Source organism: Chroicocephalus ridibundus, chromosome 3, assembly GCF_963924245.1.
Source record: "Chroicocephalus ridibundus chromosome 3, bChrRid1.1, whole genome shotgun sequence".
NCBI classification, from domain to species: Eukaryota; Metazoa; Chordata; class Aves; order Charadriiformes; family Laridae; genus Chroicocephalus; species Chroicocephalus ridibundus.
In genome coordinates, this window is record NC_086286.1 from 35,019,010 (window position 1) to 35,042,728 (window position 23,719).

General features: G+C 42.0%; 1 protein-coding gene and 1 long non-coding RNA gene across 2 annotated transcripts in view; one reads left to right on the forward strand and one right to left on the reverse strand.

Annotated features, from left to right (window-relative positions):
- LOC134512870 (uncharacterized) overlaps positions 1-6,793 on the reverse strand; it is a 30,232-nt gene extending 23,439 nt beyond the window's left edge. Inside the window, exon 1 of the long non-coding RNA XR_010070278.1 lies at positions 6,658-6,793. This is a non-coding gene — a long non-coding RNA (uncharacterized LOC134512870). The remainder of the gene's footprint in view (positions 1-6,657) is intronic.
- KCNK5 (potassium two pore domain channel subfamily K member 5) overlaps positions 6,374-23,719 on the forward strand; it is a 36,997-nt gene continuing 19,651 nt past the window's right edge. The window contains exon 1 of the mRNA XM_063328688.1: positions 6,374-6,817. Within this exon, the coding sequence (XP_063184758.1) occupies positions 6,632-6,817 (186 nt within the window). The 5' untranslated portion in view covers positions 6,374-6,631. The remainder of the gene's footprint in view (positions 6,818-23,719) is intronic.

The following is a 23,719-nucleotide window of genomic DNA, read 5'->3' on the forward strand; positions in this document are numbered from 1 at the left end:
AAAGAAATAACTAATATTCAAAGGAAATGAGTTGTGAAACCTCTAACAGCCTGCTAACCATTAGTTTCTATAATTCATGTTGGCAATGCAATATTCACTAGGGATCTCTGGCTGGCTCAGATGGTCTCTTGAGTGAAAGAAGGAGCTAGAGACGTTCATCTCTGTTTGCACGCCCTTAGAGAGCACCACATCACTTCCTCTTGATGGGGTCTTGATGGTGTTCCCTTCCCCATCCCTCTTCTCTCCCTCTCCCCACCAAATGCTCCAGAGATTTTTGCAGGTGTACCATATCCCTGGGTATAGTTAGGTGTTGTCTGTTCTTATGCTCTCTGCCTTCCCTGAACTCTGATTCCTGACAGGCCTTTCCCACACCTCATTGCTGGCACCGTTGTGAGTCCGATCTGAGTTACCAGGACTTCTCCATGAGCTCCTGAAGGAGAGCAGCAGTGTGGACAATTTGAATCTGCTCCCATTCACTCCCTGCTTCCTCAGTTTCCCTGGATTTTGTTCCATTTCTGAGACCAACAGGCCAGTAGACAGAGTGAAGAGCAGAGCACTGCTGAGGTGCTACTCAATACGAGGAAAATCTCTAGCATCTGACTTGCTTTACCACCACAGTCATGGGTTATCTTGCAATTGACTGTGACTCTCCAGACACAACCCCAAAAAGCCATTGAGAGTCAAGAGCATGGTGCTCACCATGAGACCAGGACCGGCATAAGTCATAACTTGCAGGCAGCTTTTATGCTTACAGCAGTGTCAACAGCCTAGCTGTTGACCGAAGCACTAGACCAGGTGGATTTTTTCCTGATGTTCTAATTCAGTCATTTTTGTGCCAAGTTGCTTCCTTAGAGTCCTATCTGGTAGTGACCTGGATTTGCTCGCTACATCTACACTGAGTTTTGGCATGTGGGAGGCACCATTGGAAGGCAACCCTCCCTCCAAACCCTCTTAGTATCTCCAGTATCCTGATAATGGTCTAGGAGGGTTCAAACCATAAGTTAAAAGCTACAAACAGCTTGCAAGCACTTCACTTGCAGGACAGCTGTGGGTGTTATGGCTCAGTCTTTGCTGTCTTCTTTCCCAATACCACACATGATGGAGGAGGGACCACAATGGACCATGTGAGAGGCGAAGGGGCTGTGGAGGTAGACTACGCCAGGAACTCTTGTCTTCTTACAAAACTCCTTCAAGAATAGAAGGAAGAGGCACATGCTTGGAGACAGTGTGGGCCATGACCCTTCTTTCATTCCAGGACACCAAGCACAAAAGCAACTAGTGTCCATAGAAAAAAATTCTTAAAAATTCATACTCTAACTGTATGTAGCCAACTCTATCATTTGCTTACCTGATCTTTTTTCCCCAATCTAACCTCACAAACTATTGCTGCAGGATTTGAAACAGGAGAATAGATGATAAGAATATGATCCTTTTCAGTGCTTTTAGGGTGTACGGCTGTCCTCATCTGTTATACACGACTATTCACCCAAGAAGGAAAAAAACCAAAAAAACAAAAAACTTCCTTCTGCTTTTCCTCTGCCAAAATGAATGTGGTGACTTTGTTTCTATAAAGGGAAGAGGGAGGTGGGAACAGCTCTTCAGGCATGTTGACTAACAAAACGTGAGCACAACATGCCGGGCATGGAAGGGAGCCCGATGTGGATGTGGGAACCGCTGGGTCAGAAACAAGGCCCTCCTCCGTTGCACAACCTGGCACGCAGACATGCAGCTGCACAACCTAACTGAGAGACGGGGGAGGCCAACAGCTCCTTGAATTCTCCCCTGTAATCTGCCCCCATCACATTCAGGCAGATGCCGTAACGCTGGAGAAGGCTTTTGCACTGCATGACATGGGATTGATAAAAGTGAATTTAAACTGGTTTGGAAAACGAGTCTCAGAGCAATGTGCAGACTTTCATCCACATAACTATGCGCAAATAAATTTAACTCCTTCTTAATGACACAAAAATAAGACTCGACAGTGATGTTTTACATAACAAAATAACAGATTGTTGCATTATTCACTGAGTCTGTTACCATGGTGTTCAGCTAGCCTTGAGCGTACTAGCTAGAATAGTCATGTGCTCCAGGTATCATGATGGTAAAACCCAGTCCAGGACCGACCAACACTGTCGGAGTTGGGGTTTTTTGTACAGCTGTACGCTGAACTGTCTAGATCACGGACATGAACGTCAGTGTGAAGAAACGTCAGTGCGAAGGACTGTCATAAGTGTTTGGTACTAGCCATGTTTGTCTGCAAGACTGAGGCCATGGTGAAGCAGAAAGAGAAGGCCAGAGTCCATCTTTGTAAAATATTTTGAAGGAAAATGGCTTTCATCATCCAGTTCTGAAGATCCAGTGACTGCTGCGGATGGCTGAGGAACACCGCAGTCAAGGAAATACATGCAGAAAAAATGTTGAAATACCTGGACTTCCTGATGAAGACATTTCTCTAGAACACTGCAGGTATCTCAGTGAAAAACAGATGATCATAATGCATATTTTTCCTTGAACACATTACAGCCATTCCATACAGGTATCATACTCATCACCAGTTATTCATTAAGCAGCATGACTAACATCTGTCATGTGGTGTTTGTTCACTCATTATCTGTCCATGGGTGAAGAAGTCTGTTGCAGTGGTATGCAGGTTGTTTTGGTAAAGGTTTTTATTCTCTTTTTATTACTATTCAGCATGTGTCGCTGTACATTCAGGGCACAAAACATGCTATGTGTGAATACTTAGGCCAAGAGGTGAGAATAATCCCACAGAGAATTTTTGAACTTCCTACAAATGTCTCATACAAAATTCTACATCATCTGCAGACCAGCCTTACCCTTTCTGTATGCACCAGACTGTACCAAAGAAGCAAAACTGCTTGTCACAATAGTACACCCCTCAACTTACTTAGAACCACACATGGCTAGATGTATTACACTTGAAAGCAATGTTGGGAGTGCCCACATTTCAATGGATAAAGAAAAGTGAAAGATGGCAGGCATCATTGAGAACAGAGCCATCAACCAGCCAAAAATAGACTTCCAAGTGAAAAATGGCGCAGGCTTGAAGAGAGGCTTATAGTTCATACTCGGTACAACATGCAGTCTTTGCCACTACATGACAGGTTTCCTTTGCCCAAATAATGTCTTTTATTTGCTCCATCTAAAACATTTTGTGACGTTTATTCATTCATTTCAGGCTGTTCTAGGAAACATCTGTACAGCAAATGTGTCTTAGACATACAGCTTGGATGAAAGAGATTTCCTTTCGGACTGGACAGCCTGAAATAATGACCTATGCAAATAATACAAATGATTGATACTTGTGGTATTGCTCACCACAGTGCTATCTGCTGTTTCTCCCCTGATTTTTTAATGAGATTTTAAAGCCTTTGAGTGTATAACCCCAGCCTTTTCATTAACTGAGCTAGCATGAAAAGCTGTGGGGCCTATGTGGCAGGTGCTGTGGGTTAACAATAGGGGTACTGTTTAATCCAAGGGAAACAGAGAGGAGAAAATGGCCATGAATAAAAGGATATGTCTTTTATGAGGTTGGGAGAGGCATTTTAGATCAGGAGGTGCAAAGAGAGGCCAACTGCAGAAAACATTCCTTCTTGCCACACTCACTTGGACAGCAGGATGAAATTATGCCTTGTAATTTGTTCTGCAAAAGAGAAAGGAATCAGAGAAATGTCTAAATGCAAGAAGTTTGTTGGTACTCAGAGGATCACCTCTACTTGTAGGAATAGCTGGTGATGGTTCCCTGGGGACTAAACTATTCTTCTGGATGGTGTGCCTTGCCAGGCTCACCTCTTAAACTTGGAGAAACACAAGGAGACAGTCTAATGAGCAATAGCATTTCAACACGGGGAAAAACGGTATGTGATTTACAGGTTTGTTTGTTTTTTAAACACTGACTGACTCAGTTACTCAGAGCACTCATTATACAACCAGTGATTGGGAGTTTAGAGTGGAAAGTCGAGATGTTGAATCAAAATTGCAAACAAACTTTCTATAAAATGCCTGAAAGTGGTTTTGCTCTCATCTGCGCTTTATAATTGCAGTAGGTTCAGGGTCATTCGTGTCTTTCCTTGTGCCTTTAAGATAGCGTTTCAGTGGTATAAATGGGCCTTTAGAGACAGATGGAGAAGAGTACAGTTTCAAAATTTAATCAAATACCTTCTAGTTACGAAGCACAGATGTTCAGGGTCAGGAACACACAAGTGTAATATTGCTATAACGTGTCAGGCTACTGATGCTGCTGTCAGAATAACCTAACCATTTGCAGGTGCCTCAGAAGGTACGAGGGCACCAAAAGGAAAATTGTATCATAGTTTGCCTATGGCAAGAGTTCTTCCTCAACACTTTCAGTCTCTTGCCGTAAGTATTTACATACCTCACAGTTTTAAACTTTAATTTTAAATCAGTAGGTGAGGCAATGATGGATGCTCATGTTACTCATTTATGTGGCCAATGGCTTTTCAAGTTTTGCAAAGGTCTTGGGCCAAGTGATAACACCTGGGAACAATTTTCATGTGGTAATTACGTTGCGTGAAATTCTTTTCATTTTAATTAAAAGTTCTGCCTTACAACTTCATAAAAGATCCTAATTTTTGCCTTAACAAAAAAAAGTGACTGTAGTTTGTCTCTGACACTCATAATTTTTAAAATGTTTATTATGATGCCTTCTACTTGATCTCTCCTCTAGCACATATTTTTTTTTTATTTACTACTACAGTTTGGCAATCCTTTTCTTAATGTTTCCTTTACATAACTGGGGAATCCCATGCGAAGACAGCGATGCTGATCACGTAACATGCTTGTGGATTTTGTGGTTTCTCCAGTCCTGCTTTTGGGCTGCCAGGAACCTCTTGCAGATGTATTTTCACTGAGCACTATACACGTTAGTAGGAAGGACTGCTTGAGGGCCATGTAACTTTCTGAGAGCAATCTCCCAAGACCATCCACTGGACATGATTCAAAGTTTTACAGATAAGTGTCTGGACACCTCCTAACCAAGGCAGTTCCTTTGCCGTCCACATGTTCTCCTTTTTATTTTCTCATACTTTGTTGCCTATTTTCTACTTGTTTCCTTCCTCTTTCCCATTCTCCCTCCTCCCATTTCAACTATGTCTGCGTGAGAAATTTCAGCTGGCTCATCTCAGCCCCTTGGTGTGTGGGCTCCAGCTGACAAACCTATACATCCCCAAATCCATAGTGTTGATGCAGTTGATATGGACAACTGTATTTTTGAGTGATCTCCTGGGGGGAGAGGGGCTGGAGCAGGCAGAAAGTAAGCTACCCTCCCAAAAAATGGTATTTCTAAGATGAATCACGGCTGTGCCATGAGTCCTTTGCCATGGTGCATAACACGTCGCCCTAACCTGTCACTAACATTTTCTTTCCCTGACCCATTTAACTCCATTTTCAGCCCCATTCATTCAAGTCAGTTGGGCTGCCTGCCTTCTGCCTTGTGGTGTGGACACAGGGGAGTGTGAACGCGGAGGAGCATGGACTTGTGCGCGGCTGTAAGCTGCTCCTGGGAAGAGCTTCATGAACACAGCAAGCTTCAAAAGAGCTTCTTGAACTAGATGATCTCCACAGGTCCCTTCCAACCCCTATCATTCTGTGATTCAGCCCAGATGAGATTTTGAGCATCTTGTGGAAAAATCACTAGCTGGGGTCTCCATCTTGCTCCCAAACTCGCAGGCACACGTAGGTACAAAATGCACGAAGGGTGGGAGAGGCAGTTCTCGCTGTGGAGGATCTCTACTCCACACGCGTGGACACCACCTCAGGGAAGGGGCGAGCCCCGCCGGCAGCCCTCCTTCCCTTCTCCTCAGGGCCACTGCCCGCCTTCCCCCCGTGCTTCGCCCGAGCCGGGGGCGGCAGCTCTCGCCTTCCCGCCTCGACGACGAGAGACTCCACTAAACCCGGCGGCTGTAGGGGAAAAGTAAAACAAAATCGAGGGACGCGACCCCCTCTTCCCTCGACTCGAGGAAAAACACGGTGGGGAAAACAAACACGCCCTCGGGCGCAGGAACCAGCCCCTGCTTGGGGGGATGGCGCCCGGGTGCCGGGCTCACCTCAGCGGCCCCCACGCCCCCTCCCAACGGCGGGGCGGGAAACGGGGAGGCCGCGACCCCGCTCCCCTTCCCCCAGGCGGCCCCTCACGGGCGGGCGATGGCCAGCTCCAGATCCGGCCACCGCTCTCCCGCCCCTCAGGGGGGCCGGCAGCACCCCGGGACACCCTGCCGGCCCTCTGCCCCGGCGGCGGCCCCGCATGCGCGGGCGGGCGGGTGTGTGTGGGAAGGGGGGAGGAAGCGGGAGGGCACCAAATTCAAATCGCTGCTGAGGAGGGAGGGGAGAAAACCGGGGGAAGGAGGCAGCCGAGGGGAGCGGAGCGGAGGAGGGAGGAAAGGAGGAGGAGGAGAAGGGAGTGGGAGGGGAGTGTGGAAGACTCTAAGGGAAGGCGGCGGAGGCCAGGCGAGGAGTCACGGCGGACGGCGGTGAAGGCAGAGGTGTCGGGGAAGGACAAGGGCGGCTTCGGGCACCCACAGCCACAGCGCGGGGCAGCCGCCCCGGCCCGCCCGCCGCGCTCCGCCCTCCCTCCTTCCCTCCCTCCGGCACCATGGTGGACAGGGGCCCCTTGCTGACCTCGGCCATCATCTTCTACCTGTCCATCGGGGCGGCGATCTTCGAGGTGCTGGAGGAGCCTCACTGGCGCTCGGCTACCGACGACTACAAGCGGCAGAAGACGGAGCTACTCAAGCAGTTCCCTTGCCTGGGCCAAGAGGGGCTGGACAAGATCCTGCAGGTACGACAGCGGGGGCTGCGCCGAGAGCGGGGCCGGGGGGTGCCGGGCGGCGGCAGGTGCTGCCGGGCGGCCCGGAGCGGAGAATCCCGGGTGGGAGGGCGGTAGGAGCTGTCGGGCTAGAGATGCAGCCGCTCCCCGGGAAAACCCGACCGTAGCCGCCTCCTCACAAAGCCCGGTGCCTAAAACCGTCCCTCCAGCGGGAGTGCGGGGGAAAGCTCTTAATCATTCCTAACTACTTAATGACAGAGCGATTAAATGGGTCCGCGTTTCCTTCTTTCCCCCTCCCCCGAAGTGGCAAAGGAGCTGGGGGTTGATTTGGGCTCCAGCTGGCCGGCCCCGGGGCCCGGAGGAGCTCGGGCGGGGAGTGCGGTCCCGCCAGCCCGCCTGCCCCTGGAGCCAGCAGCCCTGAATGCGGCTCCTGTTCAGCCACCCAGGCAGGCTGCTTCTGCCTCAGTGGATGTTGTGTGACGAGGTAGGGACGGTGAAGCCAAGAGTCTTGATCCTCCTCTGTTTGGGCTGATTTCCTTCCCCATCTCTTTTACTCTTTTTTTTCGTGCTGAATACTCGTTGTGTAAAAACAAAAAACCCCGCGTCTGAGGGTCCGGGTGCGGGTCCCGGAGGTCAGTCGGGGTACCCAAGGGAAAGGCTGAATGCCTGGCAGGGAGGGATGCTGGTAACTCTTGCCCTGTTACTTTTACTTGAGGAGAATGACTCCTTTCCAAGCCATAAGGAGTTCATAATCGTCCTGTCTTCGCTCATCTTGGCAGAACGCCTCTTCAAAAGTGATTATTAATCAATAGCGTGTATTAAATCATGAAGCAGTATCAGCTTGGTTTAGTGCCTTTTTATAGATGTAGTATCCAATGAAACGTGGTGGCAAGTGGTGATGAGCCATGAAAAATAGGCTGCCCAGATATGTGGGGCTCCAGTGGTGAGAATAAGTCATTTGGGACTTTATTTCAGAAATGTTTATGTTGACTAGATCTTCTGGTCATTGTGTTTTGGGTGTTTTTTTATATTTTATTTTTAAGTTCACTAAAAGTCTACTAAAATGCTAAAATACAGAACACTGGGAAAATGACTCATTAGTTCAATTGGTGTAATCAATACTGTGCAAGCTTAGAAGAGGAGATATGGTTCTTGATCCTAGAAGTTTGTGGTTTAAATTCTCTTTCTTCAGTTGGTGGCTGCTTTCTGTCTGCTTCAGATAGCAGAGCTTTCTGGTGGTAGTGTCCATATTGTTACCATCTTAGTACCCTGTTAAATGTGTTTTTGTGGTATACAGTGGAACGGGTGGGTGGAGGCTGGATGGATAAAGGGACGTTAGAAAGTGAAAGATATGTTATGTTTTTTGAGTATGCTTTTGCTGTTCTGGAATCTTACTGAAATCTTACTCAAGGCTACATCCCAAACCTGTTTTAACATCCTCAAGAGAAAACCCTTATTTGGATTGGGATGCATATTAAGCCTGACATGCTTTACTTACTGCAGCCATAATGCAGAGTTTAGATTCTGTCTCAATTCAGGATGAAATTCATGTTGGTGTGAGGGAATTACTAGGTTTTGTTTGTTTTAGGTTTTTTTACCATGGCCCTTATCACAATTAATCCTGAAGCAGCAGAAAGATTGATCTTAACTTTTTTGTTGTCATTTTGTATTTTATTTGAACGGTTCATTAGAATAGACTGTACGATAGATAGAGCACACTGTAGAACAGCGATGGGTGCAGAAGCAGTGAGGAGAAAAAGAGTAGTATAAGGCAAACTATGACCAGATCAAAATACTTCGTTTGAGTATCCCTCCACAGCACAATGTGGAGGGCCTTCCCTCTTCAGTGCCTGTTAGCTCCTGGTGATATTTTCATATTCATGTGATTTCAGTTTTGCCTCTGTACTACTTCTAATCATACCTTACCTTCCATGTCCAGTCTTGCTGGTCTGGTGATCCCTCATAGATATTCTGTTGTCTTATTAAGTTAGCTAAAATGTAAGTCTTGCCTAGCTCTTATTTCACTCTTACTGGTAACTGGAAATTTCACTGTCTGCTTTCTTCCAGACTTGTAGTTTTGTTCCTGTTCTTATTCAACTTCTATGTGAGTAGTGATGGGAAGGAGTGGCATTTCCTGCAGAGGAGCATGGCAGGGTGAAATTTAGCCTAGCTGAAGTTAACTGAGGTGGGGGGAATCATGTAAGGACATCAGGGTTTCATCCCAAGTAAGCTGTAAAGTATATCAGAAATAGTCTTCATAGTTGTCCTTTCTCAAACACTATCCATGCCGCTTCTGTTGGGTTCTACTGAATCTTTAAAACATTACTAACATCTGTTCTCTTTTGTCAAATTCTGATTGTCCTGCTTTCACGTTAAGCCTCCAAATTTATTCTCTTATAATACATCCAGAATGTTGTTGGTTTGAAAATGTGCGTTTCCCCACCTCTGTTTTGTTCCTCTGAGTCTCTTCCATAGACTTCCTGAACTTTTTCTTGGGATTTTGCATGATTTGACTCATTTCTCTGCATTTCTCTGTTCTTGTGTCTTTTTTTTTTCTTTTAAATGGCCTTCAGTCTTCATCTTAGAGCCTTTTCTCTCACTCTGTTTGCAATCCCCTCTGACGCTTGTCTGACTCTACAGAGCCACATTCAGCTTTGCTCTAACTTCACTGATACTCTTTTTAATATCCCCTTAATATACCCATTTAAAACACACTGGATAAAGATCTTCAACAAATATCACCAACTATAGAATTTTAAATAGTTAGTAAAAGGTAAGGATGCCAAGAAACGTTCAAGTTGAACTAACAATACCAATTTTATTTCCAGAAGCAGCCTGAAAGGTGACAAGGACTGACTTATTCAGAGACCGATCTCTCTGCTGCCCTTGTTCCCCACCCAGGTTAGCTCATGTGTTCCTCTGAGTCTAATGTTAGCTGTAAATGCGATGGCTACAACGTTAGATCTGTTGTGCAGTCTTAACCACTTAAAAAGACAAGTACGTTATCAGCACCGATTCTCAATTCACATACAGACTGGTATCTCTGTAGTACCGGTTTAAGTGATTATTAAGTGGGCTGTATTAGGTCAAATACTGTCTAAAACTTATAGTCTGTAATAGAGATTTCACCACACATTACAGTATAAACAAACCGCAATAAATGTTTTTTGAAATGTATTTAACACGCTTCCAGAAAACTCACAAGCTGAGTTACTGTAGAATATGCTAAAAGGAAAGCCTTTTTCCCCAATCCTAATAGAGAAATGCCTAAAAATAAAGTTGTTTAGAAACAGCTTTTAGAAGTCTCTTATATGAAGAATCCATTTGCTTTTGATTATTCTAAGTACCATATTACTCATCATAACTATAACGTGTAAAGAACTACTTAAACTCTTCTTGGAGTAATGCTACTTAGACCCTGATGTTAAAGGTGACTCACTCTGGACAGTGTATAGGCTGGTTGCTGCCTGCCCATGCTCTTCTGGGTAAAGCTGATTGCTCAAATGAAAATGTGGCTGAGATGCTTCACATGACAATTTCTGTAGGCCTCTGAAAACACTCAGCCGCAACCGTGTATTAACACAAGGAACTGTGTAATTTCTCTTTGCTATGTACAGTTACCTTGGAATAGAAATGTCTCATAACACTGTGGAATATCTGCAAAAATAAACATTTTTAATAGTGATGTAACTGCCATATTTATCAGCACTGTAGAATCTTAAAAGTAGTGTAACGCCTCTGCCTGTTGATGAAAGTCTGTGGCTTGTCCTTGCAACTTGCTGCTGTGGCCTGAAGTCCTGGGACTTTTTAGGAAGAAGGAGGAGGCTGAGATCCACAGTGATCCTTTGCCTCCCCTGCAGTAGGAATGAGTTTTGGAGACAGAAGCAAATGTAAGCAATTCAGTCATTTCCCTCTTCTCCAGTTCCTTACTTTTACTCTTTATTGCTCCATCCTGATTGTGAAATACCAGTTTAATGATAAAGGAGCTATTCATGCAAGGACAAGCCCTCTTGACCATCATGTCACTACCCACATGAGCAAAAGTTTTCAATGCTGGGCCACATCTTATTTACTGGGATGTCTCTTTTATTGGCCCACCACAGTCATCAAAAAAATTAAATGCTTCCCATTGATAAACGTCAAGGCTGGTGAAAAGAAAGGGAAGAATTTGAAGATGAGTGAAAATGGTTACTTTCAAAGCAGCAATAAAATGAAGAAAGAAACTGCTGGCTCCATTTAGGAGAAGCAGACAAACATACTGAGTATGAGAACAAATAAAGGAGGTCTTTATTTGAAAAGCATACAAGACTCTAAACAGGCTGGAGAGATAACTTTAGAAACCTAAATGTTTAGACTTAAAGCCCAGTGCTGTGAACAAACATTTAGAAGACGTTTAAGGAGAGCTTCTACTAAGATATACATGGCACACAGGGGGGTTGTGCTAAAGGAAATAACAGTTAAGTGGCTTAGTAGTTGTTTCTCCCCTGTGTTTTTTAAAGCCAGGATGTCTTCTCCACTCACAAATACCGACAGGTGCATTTACAGGAGTTTGGTTTGTGTTTGAGGATGCTGAAGTTTGCTTCTAGTTTTGTTTATTCTTGGAGTTTGTCAATCTTATTATGAAACTTTAAAAATATTTGCTTATTCTGAGCACTGTGTCCTACAATGCTTTACATCCAAGCTGGTACCTCAAGGTTCAAATCTGTGCAATACTATTGAGAGGGTTTGCAAACTATAGTTTTCTTAAAAACTCAAGCTAGGATTTAAATCCTTTTCATTACTTCAACATTCAAGAAAGAGATTATGGCTGCTTCGTGGGGTGATGTGTTTTCCAATGTAAAGTTAGTAGGGCCGTATTTTTCATAATCTTTCCCTTCCTCTGTGTTCTTTAGGAGATGCATAAATGAGGTTCTAGACTACTAAGGCTTGTTTGGTTGATCTCTAACATCCCGATCCCTTCCATCTAAGGTATTGAAGGTGGTGGGGGAAACAAATAGAAGACTGGATTCCTTAGTTGGAATACCAGATGAGCTGTCCCTTTCAAGAGTAACACTTCTGCATGGGCTGAACAAAGTAAAGCTGATGAGCTATCAGACAAGAACAAGTGACTGCCAATGGAAAATCTTTGCCAATGGAAAATGTTAACTGCAAAATTAACAACTACATCTAATACCTGTCCTATAAAAACTTGACAGTGTAAATTAAGGCTTATGCCTGAGAAATAGGTATTGCTAGTTTTTTCAAATGTATATCTTTAGTTATGCACCCTCTGCATTCAGAAGGGATGAACTGAGATGACCACTGTCCACAGTACTCTGGCATCTCAGACTATAAGTTATGGATATTGCCACCGCTGCGTCAGGAGGGGAAAACTGAGTATAGGCAGTACTACGTTGCCCCGCAGCTTTTCTATGTCTGTTTCTACATGCAAAATCGTCTGTAAGCAGGCATGCTTTTCTGTTGTGGTTTGGGTTTTTTGTTTGTTTGGTTTTTTTTTCTTTTTCCCTGTTTAACCATTAAATTATTTAAACTTTCTTGGAACATGGTTAAACAAAACCGATAGTGCATACGCTGCAACTCTCTGCTGATGGAGCAACAGCAATCGATGAGAAGTTAGAATTTTCCTGGTTTCTTTTTTCCTGCTATGGACTTAATCCTTGAGTGCTTGTGGTATGTTGTCTTTCTGTTACTTTAGGACAGAATGTTTGTATTACCTGACGTGTAACCTTCTGCTATTAGGGGTGTTTTCTGGCAAGCTCTCCTCTGGAAACCATGTCACGCAAGAAGATTTGCAGGTTATCAACAGCTCGTTGTCCCGTAAGATCTAGGAACCCCTGCTTTGGTTCATGCTGTATGTATGATTATTGCAAGATACCTTCTGTAGCCAGTGAAGAGACAGTGAATGATGACTTTGTACAGATTTCCTTATTTAAATTGAATTGTTGATTTTGCTACAAATACTAATTAAAAAAAAAAAAGAAAGTATTGTTTTGCTTTTCTTTGAATGCTGTTGACCTTCAGAGCAATCGCATTTCATGCTGGTATTGCAAGTAGATGTCAACATCATAACATACAACCAGAAACCAGCTGGATTGCAAGTGGCAGTCAATAGTCTGATTAGCAGGGGAGCAAGTGAGAATGCTTTTGCATATTGGTGCTATAGACCTGCTGATCACAGTGCCTGTAGTTGCAAAGATTTTGTTTTGTGCTGATGCTTGTATGATCCTATGAATTGAATGCCTATGAGCAAGTAGTTAAATTTCTTCATGGAGTACGTCTTTAGGTTTTGTTTAGTTCAAAATGAGTTCAACTCATAAGCTCTGAGTCTGCTTTTTAGTATGAAGAAAAAAAACCCAAACAAAAACCCCAAAACAAAAAAAAATACCCAAACCATGGTAGCAGGGTACAACTGGAAGAGTTGCACTTAAAACACCACTGTGGTCACACCTGAAGCTCTTCATGGTGCTACAGACATCCTCAGGAGACCCACACTTAGAGGCAGATTGAAAGCCTAAAATACGGCATGCAATACACACTCTACATTTTTACTAGCTCTATTTATTGAAGGGATGGCTTAGGCTTGAAGGCATAAATTCATCTTCATTTATTTCCTCGCTTTGTTCTGATTCAGGTTCTTCAACAGCACTGCCAATTCTAGTGTTACTAGCTCTTTTCTTTAAGGCACCAAGTTCTTTAGCTGGTAACTTCATGCTGGCAGTCTGTTTTCTGGGTCCACCCATCTTATTTTATCGTGTCTTTTTATTCGCGATCTTAGATATTACTGTGTTAATTACGTACTTACCAACACTTCAATTGTTGGCAGGAGAGATCCCTCTCCTCACCACAGCACAACAGTGTTGTGTGAACTCTAGAGGATCAAAGGCACTGTTAGGTGCAAAGTAGCTTCTGAAATGTTTTAAACTCAAAGCTTGTACCCTGTTTTCTTAAGAGAAAGAAACATGAGTGATGAAAAGGGAGGAGGAAACTAATAATAGGCTGTATGTCATAGCCTCTGTTGAATCTGAAATCAAGTTCCTTTTCTAACAATATGTGTATTTGCAGTGTTTCTTGTGATGGACCTGTTTTTCTAACCCCTGATCTGGGATCGATTGCTACAGATCAGCCTATCTGTAGGAATATATTTCTGCCTTAATGAAAAGGCAGATGTGGATTGTGATTGAGCAAACTGGCAAATACTAAATTGACTTTGTTTTGTGCCGACATCTTACAAATATTGTGTAAGCAGGTTCCAACTGCTGAGAAACAAAACCCAGACCTGTGTGTCTCTTTTGAGGTTGCAACAGGTGCAAAAAAAAAAGTGCCGGTTGGACCTATCCCAGGTCTCTGAACTCTGATCCTTCTTAACAGCAAAGATATCAGTTATGTAACATAAATTTGAATTCTAAAGTAAGTCATAAGATTGTCAGATAATGGCAAGCTAATGAGTGATAGCTAATGGAACTTGAAAATAATTCTGCAAAGGGTTTTGAAGGTCCTGAGGTGGAAAGCATAGTCAGATATGATGCAGGTTTTTTTGGTGGCTTAGTTACAATACCAAATCCATCAGTGATGACTTCTGTCTGTGACCTCCAAGTACTCATATTGCTGCTCCTCTTTCCTACTTTCAACTGACTCCAAGGGAGTAAAAAAACTTTGGAGAAAAGTTACTCAAGAATCAGGTGTGGTCCCGTGCTGTAAGTACGCTTGTTCTGGCCTATGAAGGATGTGAGGCTGATGAGTCTCCTCCAGGCACCAAAGAAACAGGGGAGGTGTTTGGAGCCAAGCAGCTGTATGAAGAGAAGGGGTCTAATCAAACTCACTGGCGATACTGACTTCTCCCACAGCTTCTCTTGCATCCGTCTGGCTGGAACCCTCACCCTACCATGTGCTTGGCTGTTACAGTTGCTGCTAACCAGCTTCACAGACTGTAATGCAAATATGTTAAAATCAGGTTCAATAGTTGAACTATGATAACTTGCCAGTTAAGTTAGAATTTCAACCTTCAGGCCTGTGTTAAGTGGTGTGTACGTGACTGCAGAGGGCAGTTCTGTAATCAACGCTTGCCTTGTTGGCACAAGGGGTTTTGAAGGGCATTGGGGTTTATGTTTAGAAAATCATTTTATATCTTACTGGCATCGGTGCACTCTGAAAGCTTTTCAGCTGTGTTGCTACCAATTTGCCCCTTTAAAATAATACTTCCATGTTTCTGACTTAATTTTTTTTTATGTCTTTTGTAGTAGAAGAGAGAAAGAATGAAAAACTTTGAAGTTGGTTCTATTGTAGCAACAAAAGCAGTCGCTAACTTTTTTGTGTCTCTATGTGATTTGTTACAGTAATACTAGATTTTCAAGGTAGTATCTTAGCTGGATTGTGACTGTAGGATAATTGCACATTTTCATGAAGCTGCTACAGTCTCTGTGAGGTCCTAAAGCTGTCGACTTGATTAATGAAATGAGCATAGATGTCTTTATCTTACATTTAAGAGAAGTAAAATATAGTTCACACTCTGAGAGTGCCTTGGCTTTATGTGTTAAGAGTGCTTGCTCAGTTCTGCTACAATTAGACAGTTGGTTATTTGGACAGATGTTCCCACAACTGTGGCTGCTAGTGTTTCCTAGCAGAGAAACACTGCAATGAAGTAGTTTCACACTAGGCATTGTCTACGTGCTTTCAGCTGAATTCTGTGCATCTTTCTTAAGAAAATAATCTCACCTGCTTGAGGTAACTGCAGCTTTTCTGTGATTTTGATGACTTTTTGAGCATCTTGTACGCTGAGCAGCTTTTCAGCTTGAGGGTTCTCTACTTAGCAATGTGCAAATGCTTCCCCTGCCTCAGCTTCTAAGAAGGTAATAGATGCCTGCTGAAGGGTTAGAGATGTCAGCCGCAGGAAATCCAGGCTAGGAAGGAAGAGCGTGGCAAAGAGAAGACAGCAACTATAGCGCTTCTGCCACTGATCCTTCTTCCCTTTAATACAGCAGCAAGATAGGAGAGTGGTTTGGCTTTCAGGCATCCTCAGGGATGGGACAGTTGAGAAGTGGCAGGGCACAGAGTCTGTTAACTACCTGCCACATGTCAATGCTGTACATTATTCTTTGCCTTCAGCTTGCCTCATGTTAGATGTTTAGTAGTGACCTGCAAATATATGGGAAACTTTATGGATCTGGAAGTGTGCACAGTTTGGTTGTCTTAAAGTTGGAATAACTTTAAGATATAGTTATTGCTTTATAACTATAAAGAAAGGCAAGCATAACTTGCTTTTTTGCTTACTCAAAACACTTTCTACAGGATATATGCAACGACTTGTTTACTATCATCAGTTTTTGCCCAGGAACTGAATGTCATATGGGATTGAAAAGATTATTGAAGAATTATTGAAGCAGTATCTGCTCTGCTTTTTGTTAAAGTTACTGCTTGGAAGCTCTCATGGGAAGAAAGCCCTTTCTGTTTACTTAGTAATATAGTGGTGAACATAATAAAATAGCAGAAGATTGTGTTCCAGTGTGCATGTTTTGCGTGTGTGGTTTTTTTAATGTTAAATGGGGTTTGTGTGTATGCTGACATAACTGTGTTTAAGAAATATTCTAATGCATAGGTTGCTCTTACCAGCAAACTAATGCTTTTACCAGTAATTCACTTACCCAGCAGAAGAAACAAGATAGACTGGGCAAGTTATGCCATTACAGGTCTGAGAGTGTCTAGATCTGACTGTTTCCCAGCACACTTATCCTAGTTACTGATCACGCTTCTTCATGTCATGCTGTAACTGTGCTGGCAGATCTCTATCTATGTTTGAAAACATTTGTCCAGAGCAGCTTCCGCTCCCTCCCCAGTCCTCCTCAAAGATCAGTCTTGAGCTAATCTAGTGCTGAAGGGATTTGTAGTAAGTACCATAACAAAATTCTATTTTAGCTTGAGCCCTGGATAAAGCTGAATACATGGTAACAGAAATCTCAAAGCAAACGGTGTTTCTGTGTCAGGTTTTCCCCCCTCCTTACTCCCCTTAACATAAACCCATCACCTTGCTATTCATACAAAGCATCCTGTCCGTGTTGGTGTTGGAAGCCTGCCTTGCCTCCTCCTCTTGCTGTCTGATGGACTAATGGAGAGAGACCAGCATGGTTGAGGTGATGTGAAGTTTTCGTTTGGCCCTGGAAACCTTGTTGTTTGTTTGCCCTAACAAGATGAGTTAGCAAAGGTTCTACCCTCAAAGAGTTACTAAGCCAACAGTGTGACTCTTGCTCCTGCTCTGCAGTTCAAAAGTCTACTTGATTAAAAATGTCATTATACTTAGTACTCTGCTCCACCCAAGCCTAGTCATTTTTAGTTTTGTTTCATTGATTTGATGCTGTTGTGAAAAATAAGATTTTTTTCATTCTAGCATGTGTAAGCTTACAGAACTGTCAGACAAGTAACAGTTGTTTTACTGGGACCTGCCTCTTTTTTTTTTTTTTTTTTAATTGTTTCTCCTTAAGATAGGTTGTTAAAGATGCATGATGCTACTAGTACGCTTTGGCAGCAGCTTCTAGTTTGTCTTCAGAGAATTAAGACCTTTAATGTTGTATTGAAATTTGGGGATGAAATACAAAAATGCTTGTGAAACAAAAAGCCTTCAACATTTTGGTCCTAGCTACTGAGAAACAAACTCCAAACAATTTTTAGGGTGTTCTAACAAAGTGACTTTCTGTAAGTTTCTTAATCTGAAGCATGTTTTTATGCATGGCTATAAATGGGAGAGAGCATAATATGCTTCTCAACACAATGTCAACTGAGTTGAAAAGCTTATTTAGGCCTCTGTAACCAAAGTTGTCAAGCTTGGATCACCTGTGGTTTGACTTGTCCTAATGAACTATTCTTATATACTGAAAGCATGGGGGGCAGGGGGGAAGCTTCGTCTTAAACTCAGCTTCCCCTTTTACTTCTCCTGTGTAGTATCAAGGCTTTTCTGTCCAAATACTCCAATTTATACCATTTTATGGGTGGGTGAAAATCTGCAAAGATTAACTAGATTGCTGGGTTGCTGCTCCAGGTCTTGAGATCTTGTTTGAATACGAGGGGGGAGCGGGGGGGAATTGCAACACCTCAAAGATATGGTCAAACCCCTCCCCATCTAGTAAATTAATCTTGGTAAACTGTTTTTATTGACACTAGGATTGTTTTGGTTTAATTTAAATCTACTTAAATCAATTGCAGCTAAACTGAAATATATTATTTTGGAAACTGAGACTGCTGCATGGGTTAGCATCTGCTTATGCAATAGGTACCAACTCTGTTGCAATAGTCTCCTGTAAACACTGTCTGGTTCTAACCCTGCCTAACGTAGGTCACCAACTGGTGTGCGGGCTTGATTAAACTCTTGACTCTTCTGCTTCCACTTTCTTATCTCTAAAATGGGGACAACAGCATTTTCCAAAGCCTTTTTGAAGAGGAGTTGGCTACATTAGTCACCGTGTATGTATTCAGATAGGAAGGAAGCCTAATCTGCTATTATAGATTATTCCAACTTCTTAATTTCAGCTGATGCAACATAAAAGTTGTTGAAATACTTTTTTTTTCCAACCAAGGGAAAGTGTGTTATAAGCATGTTGGCACAGAAGCCCTCAAAATTAAGCTGTATTAGTGAAAGCTATGAAATTGTCTGATAGGTTTTATTTCTGAATGAGAGTAATTTGAGGCCAAAGAAAAGTTGGGGCACTCAGCATCTGCAGAACAGCTGCAGTTCTCATGCAGCAGTAACCTTTAGTTAATTTGTCTTCAAAACATGTCTATGTGGAACTTGGGAAAGTGAAAAGGAAACAGTTCTATAATTGCATTAATCACAAGAGCAAGGGAATGCTGGTAAAGCACTGAATATGCTTTTCATCAAAATAGTTTATTAACTAGTTCATTTAACTGGAATCCAGTCCTGAAATTAATAGGGGAAAAAATCCATATCAACTGTTAAATTCTGTAGTCATGATCTGCCAAAGAAGCCAGATGCCTCTTCAGAACTGTTGGTGTTTACATCCATTGCACATAAGTGGAAAGGAGAAATACAGTTAAGCAGCATTAGTTCATTCAAGCATAGGATCTGCAAGTATCACATATAGGTAAACTTCAGCATTCAATTCTGCAATGACAAAATAGTTCCAGTTAACTAATTTGCTGATTTATGAGTTTCACTTATTATTTAACTCTGCAGAAATCCACAAAAAGGAAGTAACCTTGTTGATCTCTTTCCATTAATATCCCTCACATTGTTTGTCCTATGAATTATGACTTATAGGAAAATTAACTGTCCATGCTATACATCATACACAAGCAAGTCTTAAACAGTGCATGCTGTAAAAATATTGACGTGCCTCCAAGAGGTTAATATCCCTACAAATTAGAACTTTTTTCCAGAGGAAACAATAACACCTATTTGTACTGCAGAATGGAAGTAGAGCTCCATTTGTTCAAATGAGTTTTTTTTTTCTTACGGGCTCTTACCACCTAAGTATCAATTATGACTTGACTTCACGTTTCATTCTAAAATAGAACATATTCCAAAACTTGGGGGTTTATTGCAGAAATAATTCATTCTCTTATTACAATAGTCATCTTTTTCATATATCTGGGCTGAGAGGTCACTAATAAAGCGTGTTGCTAGCTAGTTGTTATGGCAAAGAGAAGGTTAGCAGCAGGACAGCAAGGGCTGGTAGTGAAGGGAAGCTTAATCATTCAACTGTAATGGTTCAATTTCCCACAACCCCTCAAAATTCACCATGTAGCAGCTTATGACCGCTTGATTTCTAATCAAACAGTGGCTTTAAGTTCTTCTGTGCTTTCTCTTAGGGGCTTGATTTCATTTCTAAGAATGAAAACTGCCAATATAGCCACGAGAGAGATCATTATTACACACTTAAGGTACAGCAACAGCAACAAATATTTGTGAAGACTTGGCTACTCGCAGTTTTTCTGTCAATGCAATGTGAGTAATGCTGGCTTGGCCTCAACTTGCCTTGGTAAGGAGGAAGGAGTATGTGCTTAGGTCCAGCCTTGTTTGGGCTGAACATGCTTTTGTGACCTTATTCTTGAATTTACTGCGTGAAAACTGAAGCCTCAGACTTAGGGCATTCCTTTCGGTAGAGGTAGTTTGGGAAAGCAATGGGGAGTTTCCATGAGGATGGGTGAAAAAGGCAAAACGCAGAACTTGTTGCAGACCGTGAAATCAATAAGCATTATCCAAATCCCAGCTGGGCAGATCACAACAGGTTTCCACAAACACATGTACATAGTGTGAGGACTCTTTAGAAAACACTTATGTGTCTTTTGACTGAAAATTTCTCAAACTGCCTATTTTTAAAATACTGTTTTGTAAAACAGAGGTTGATGATGGCAAGCTGCAAGGATAAATGTAACTCTTGCTTTGCTTTTTACAAAACAAAAGATCAAAGAGCTACCCTTCTTCACTCCCCTCCTCCCCACATGTCCACCTCTCCCAAGTTGTGTAGCGTTTGTGCTGCAATCCTTGATTACTGTTGTGTTTCCATTATCAGCTGGAATATTTTCATGCAAAATTTGCTTAATCTGAACAAGATAGCTCATGTGTTATGTCTGTAGCTGTAGACGTAATAGCCATCTGTAAACCTTCAGTAGGGCTTTGTACAAGTGCAAATGATCATTACGAAATCACTAATCTTGAGTTGTACTTCTCTTAAATGGGGCCCTAAGATGAGGCTTCACAAAATCAGTAGGGCAATGTGTCCATTTTGTAGAACCACTAGTGTACTCAGTAAAGGAAATGACATATATTTTATGATGCTCAAACCTTATTGAAAGACCTTTTTAAAGTCTTGCTAGAAGTCTGCCAGGAAAAAATATAAATCAAGCTGGTGCTGCAAAAGTTTTGTTGTTCTATTTATCAGTACAGTTGTTTCTTTCCAAGTAATTTGTTTTGCTCTAGCATTTATCTCTCCCCTACTCTGCATCATGTCAGTCCTTGAGGAAGAACTCCTGTGTGCTTTTGAATGGTGCCACAGAAAACGGTGAATTTGTTTACTCTTTCTCACAACTTCTGTCTGAAGAACTCTTACTAAGAGGATTTTACTGTAGGACAATAATATGCTCCCCAATGCATTATAATTGTAGTAAGGATTTCAGATCCAAAATCTTACCTGTAACACCACACTGTAGAAATAGTTGTTAAACTAAACCACTGTTAGGCTGGATCTTGCTTTAGATGGGGGGGGTGGGGGGTGTGTTCATCTACACTACCATGCTGAATGTTTTGATTTTGATTTGACTTTGATTTGCATAGGTTGAGAACCTGTTTTAATTTACAGCTTAATTTCATTCACACTGAGGTTTTTTGTTTTGTTCTTACACCAAGACTGGGGTTTGGTTTAAATGGATTTTGTGGTCTTACATTATAGTTTCTGATTTAGTACAAAAGAAATCAGTGCTATCCCCTCTTAGCCTTTATTTTTGCAGTATAAATTGCTTTGGCTGACCCATAATAGTCTCCTCATTCTTCTAGCCTTTGTCTGCCACTTCCCATTTCTTGATGGAGTATGACCAGAATTGTAGAAATCGCGACAGTGCTTTGCAGAATGACAGCAAGACATCAGGGAAGGAATTTCAAGCATCTTGCAGTTCCTTGAAGTTCTTCCCCTTTTGTTTTTATTGATGTGCTTCTGTGGTTGAGATGCCTAAATTGTATGACTGGACTGATGAGATATAATATTCCCCCTTGCACTTTCTGCTGTAGGTTATAATAGCACTTTTATGGCAGAGAATGGGAAAGGAGAGGCAGAATGAATTGCAGTGGGTGACTAGGGCATTTTAAAAGCTGTCTTTCAAAATAATCAATTTTTGAAACATGGTTCATTAAGATATGTTATTCATGAAACTGAAGTAGTAATGATTTAGTGTACAATTGGCCACGACTGTTTGTAGGCCTCTCAAATCAACTGAGCAATAAATGTTTGAAAAAGTGTTTATATGTTGAAGGCATGTCAAAGTCTATAATGTCACCAGTACCAAGTACATTACCCAAGTACATGGGTAATATGAATGAAAGGTCTGGTGCCATCCTTGCTAATGACTGAAATGATGCCGGTAAAGGGCTCTAAAAGATACAGCCAGTGCGCCAGCTGATGGCTCTGTCGTTACATTTTATTTTAAGCTTACAGCACTGCTGGGGCTTACCACAACCCATGTGCTACCTGTATAAAACCTTATCTTCTCGAAATAAAATTGATGACAAAACCTATATTGCTTTCAAGGGCAGTAAGGTCCAATTTCAGGATACAGAATTTCTGGACCTCTGCTTTTACTTCAGGCTAATCAAAGGGAGAGATTCAGTTCATAGCATAGACTGAAGCAGGCAATTGCAGAAACTAGATACATTTTACTCTGTATTTTGCTACTCTGTTCTCTCTTTTGGAAGGATATAATTCAACTAAGTCAGATGGTTTTCCAGTGGTTCCCTTGTACAGGCAGGCATTTTCTGGGTTTTTTCTTTTTTTTAAAACAACACCCTTTCCTGGAACTACTGTTTTTCTATTAATTTTCAGATACTGCAGAAGTTGGGAAGCTAAGAGGGTTAAGTGGTACATTTGTTCCTCGCCCACTTGTTTGTCCCACAGGAGATAATTCTCTTGTCATGTCAATGGTGATTATTTCCCAGGATATTTTCCATTAACTTCAAAACTCTCAGCCCTTGTTCTCCATGCCAAGGGACAAAAAAAAAAAAACCCCAAAACAACCAAACCCAACAAAAACAAAACAAACTGAAAAAGAGTGCACTTGCATCTTGGGAAGTGTCATGTCCTCAGGCAAGCTCTCTCAGTTAGGTTTATTACTCAGCTGTAACTTTCCATGCAAAACTCAAAAATACCAATACATTTTGTGAAGCTTGTGCTCATCTTGGTGGGAATGAAGAGAAGATGGTGCTAGTTACCAGTGCTGATTGAGCAGGTAATCTTGCAGTACATTACAGCAATTCTAAGACACTGTTTCTCCAAGTAGAAGCAACCTTAAGGACTTATTGTACCTAGAGTAGAATTCATTGCTGTCATCAGCATTTACATCTATATGAACTACTAAAATGGTCAGCACATGTATATCTGGTTTTATTTGAGGGGGGAGTGGGTGGAGGCAGGGGGAGGGAGGAGAGAATAATATTCAATATATCTAATGCTGGCACTATAGAAGTGCCCAAGATATTTATCCTCACTTCTTCTGTATCCTGTTCATGCTTTGTCTAATTTTGATCATCTTTCAGAGCAGGGAGTAGCTGGCACAATTATTTACCTTCTCTGTTCCCAAGCAATAATATGGAATTAATTTGGCTGTAGACTCACAAATTGTTTCCACTGGACTGTGTCCTGAGGCCTCCAGACTCATAAATATTAGCCACAATTAAATTTTTTATGAGACTTTCAGGTTCAAGCATGTATGAAGATGGCTCTTTACATCTCTAAATTCATGATTTATTGCATGGCCTTCAGATAACAAGCTAAAACCCAGGGTGGAGGATGTATCTTCTAATTTTGCATGTAAAAACCTTTCCCCCCCTTCTTGTCTCTGGCTGACTAGAGCTATTTCTGGTTAATAAATTGAGATTGGGCTTGAAAAGCATGATTTCTTCTGACCATTATGGGTTAATTAATAGTTTGCCTTTCCAAAGGATCACTTAATCTGGTTAAATTGTAATTGAAAAACAAGAAAACAAATGAGCATTTCAAAGAATGAAATAACAAGTTTGATCTGGGACAATTTGATCTCTGACAAATTTACCTTATCTACCCTGTCTCTTTTAGCCAGCTAGGAAGCAAAGAGAGTAAGAGAACACAGCGGCAAGAAGAGATGAGATGCCTGTAGTACTGTCGTTATCAGCAGGTTAAACAAATTATTTTCTCTCTTCACTGGGTTGTCAGTGTCAGCAGTTAT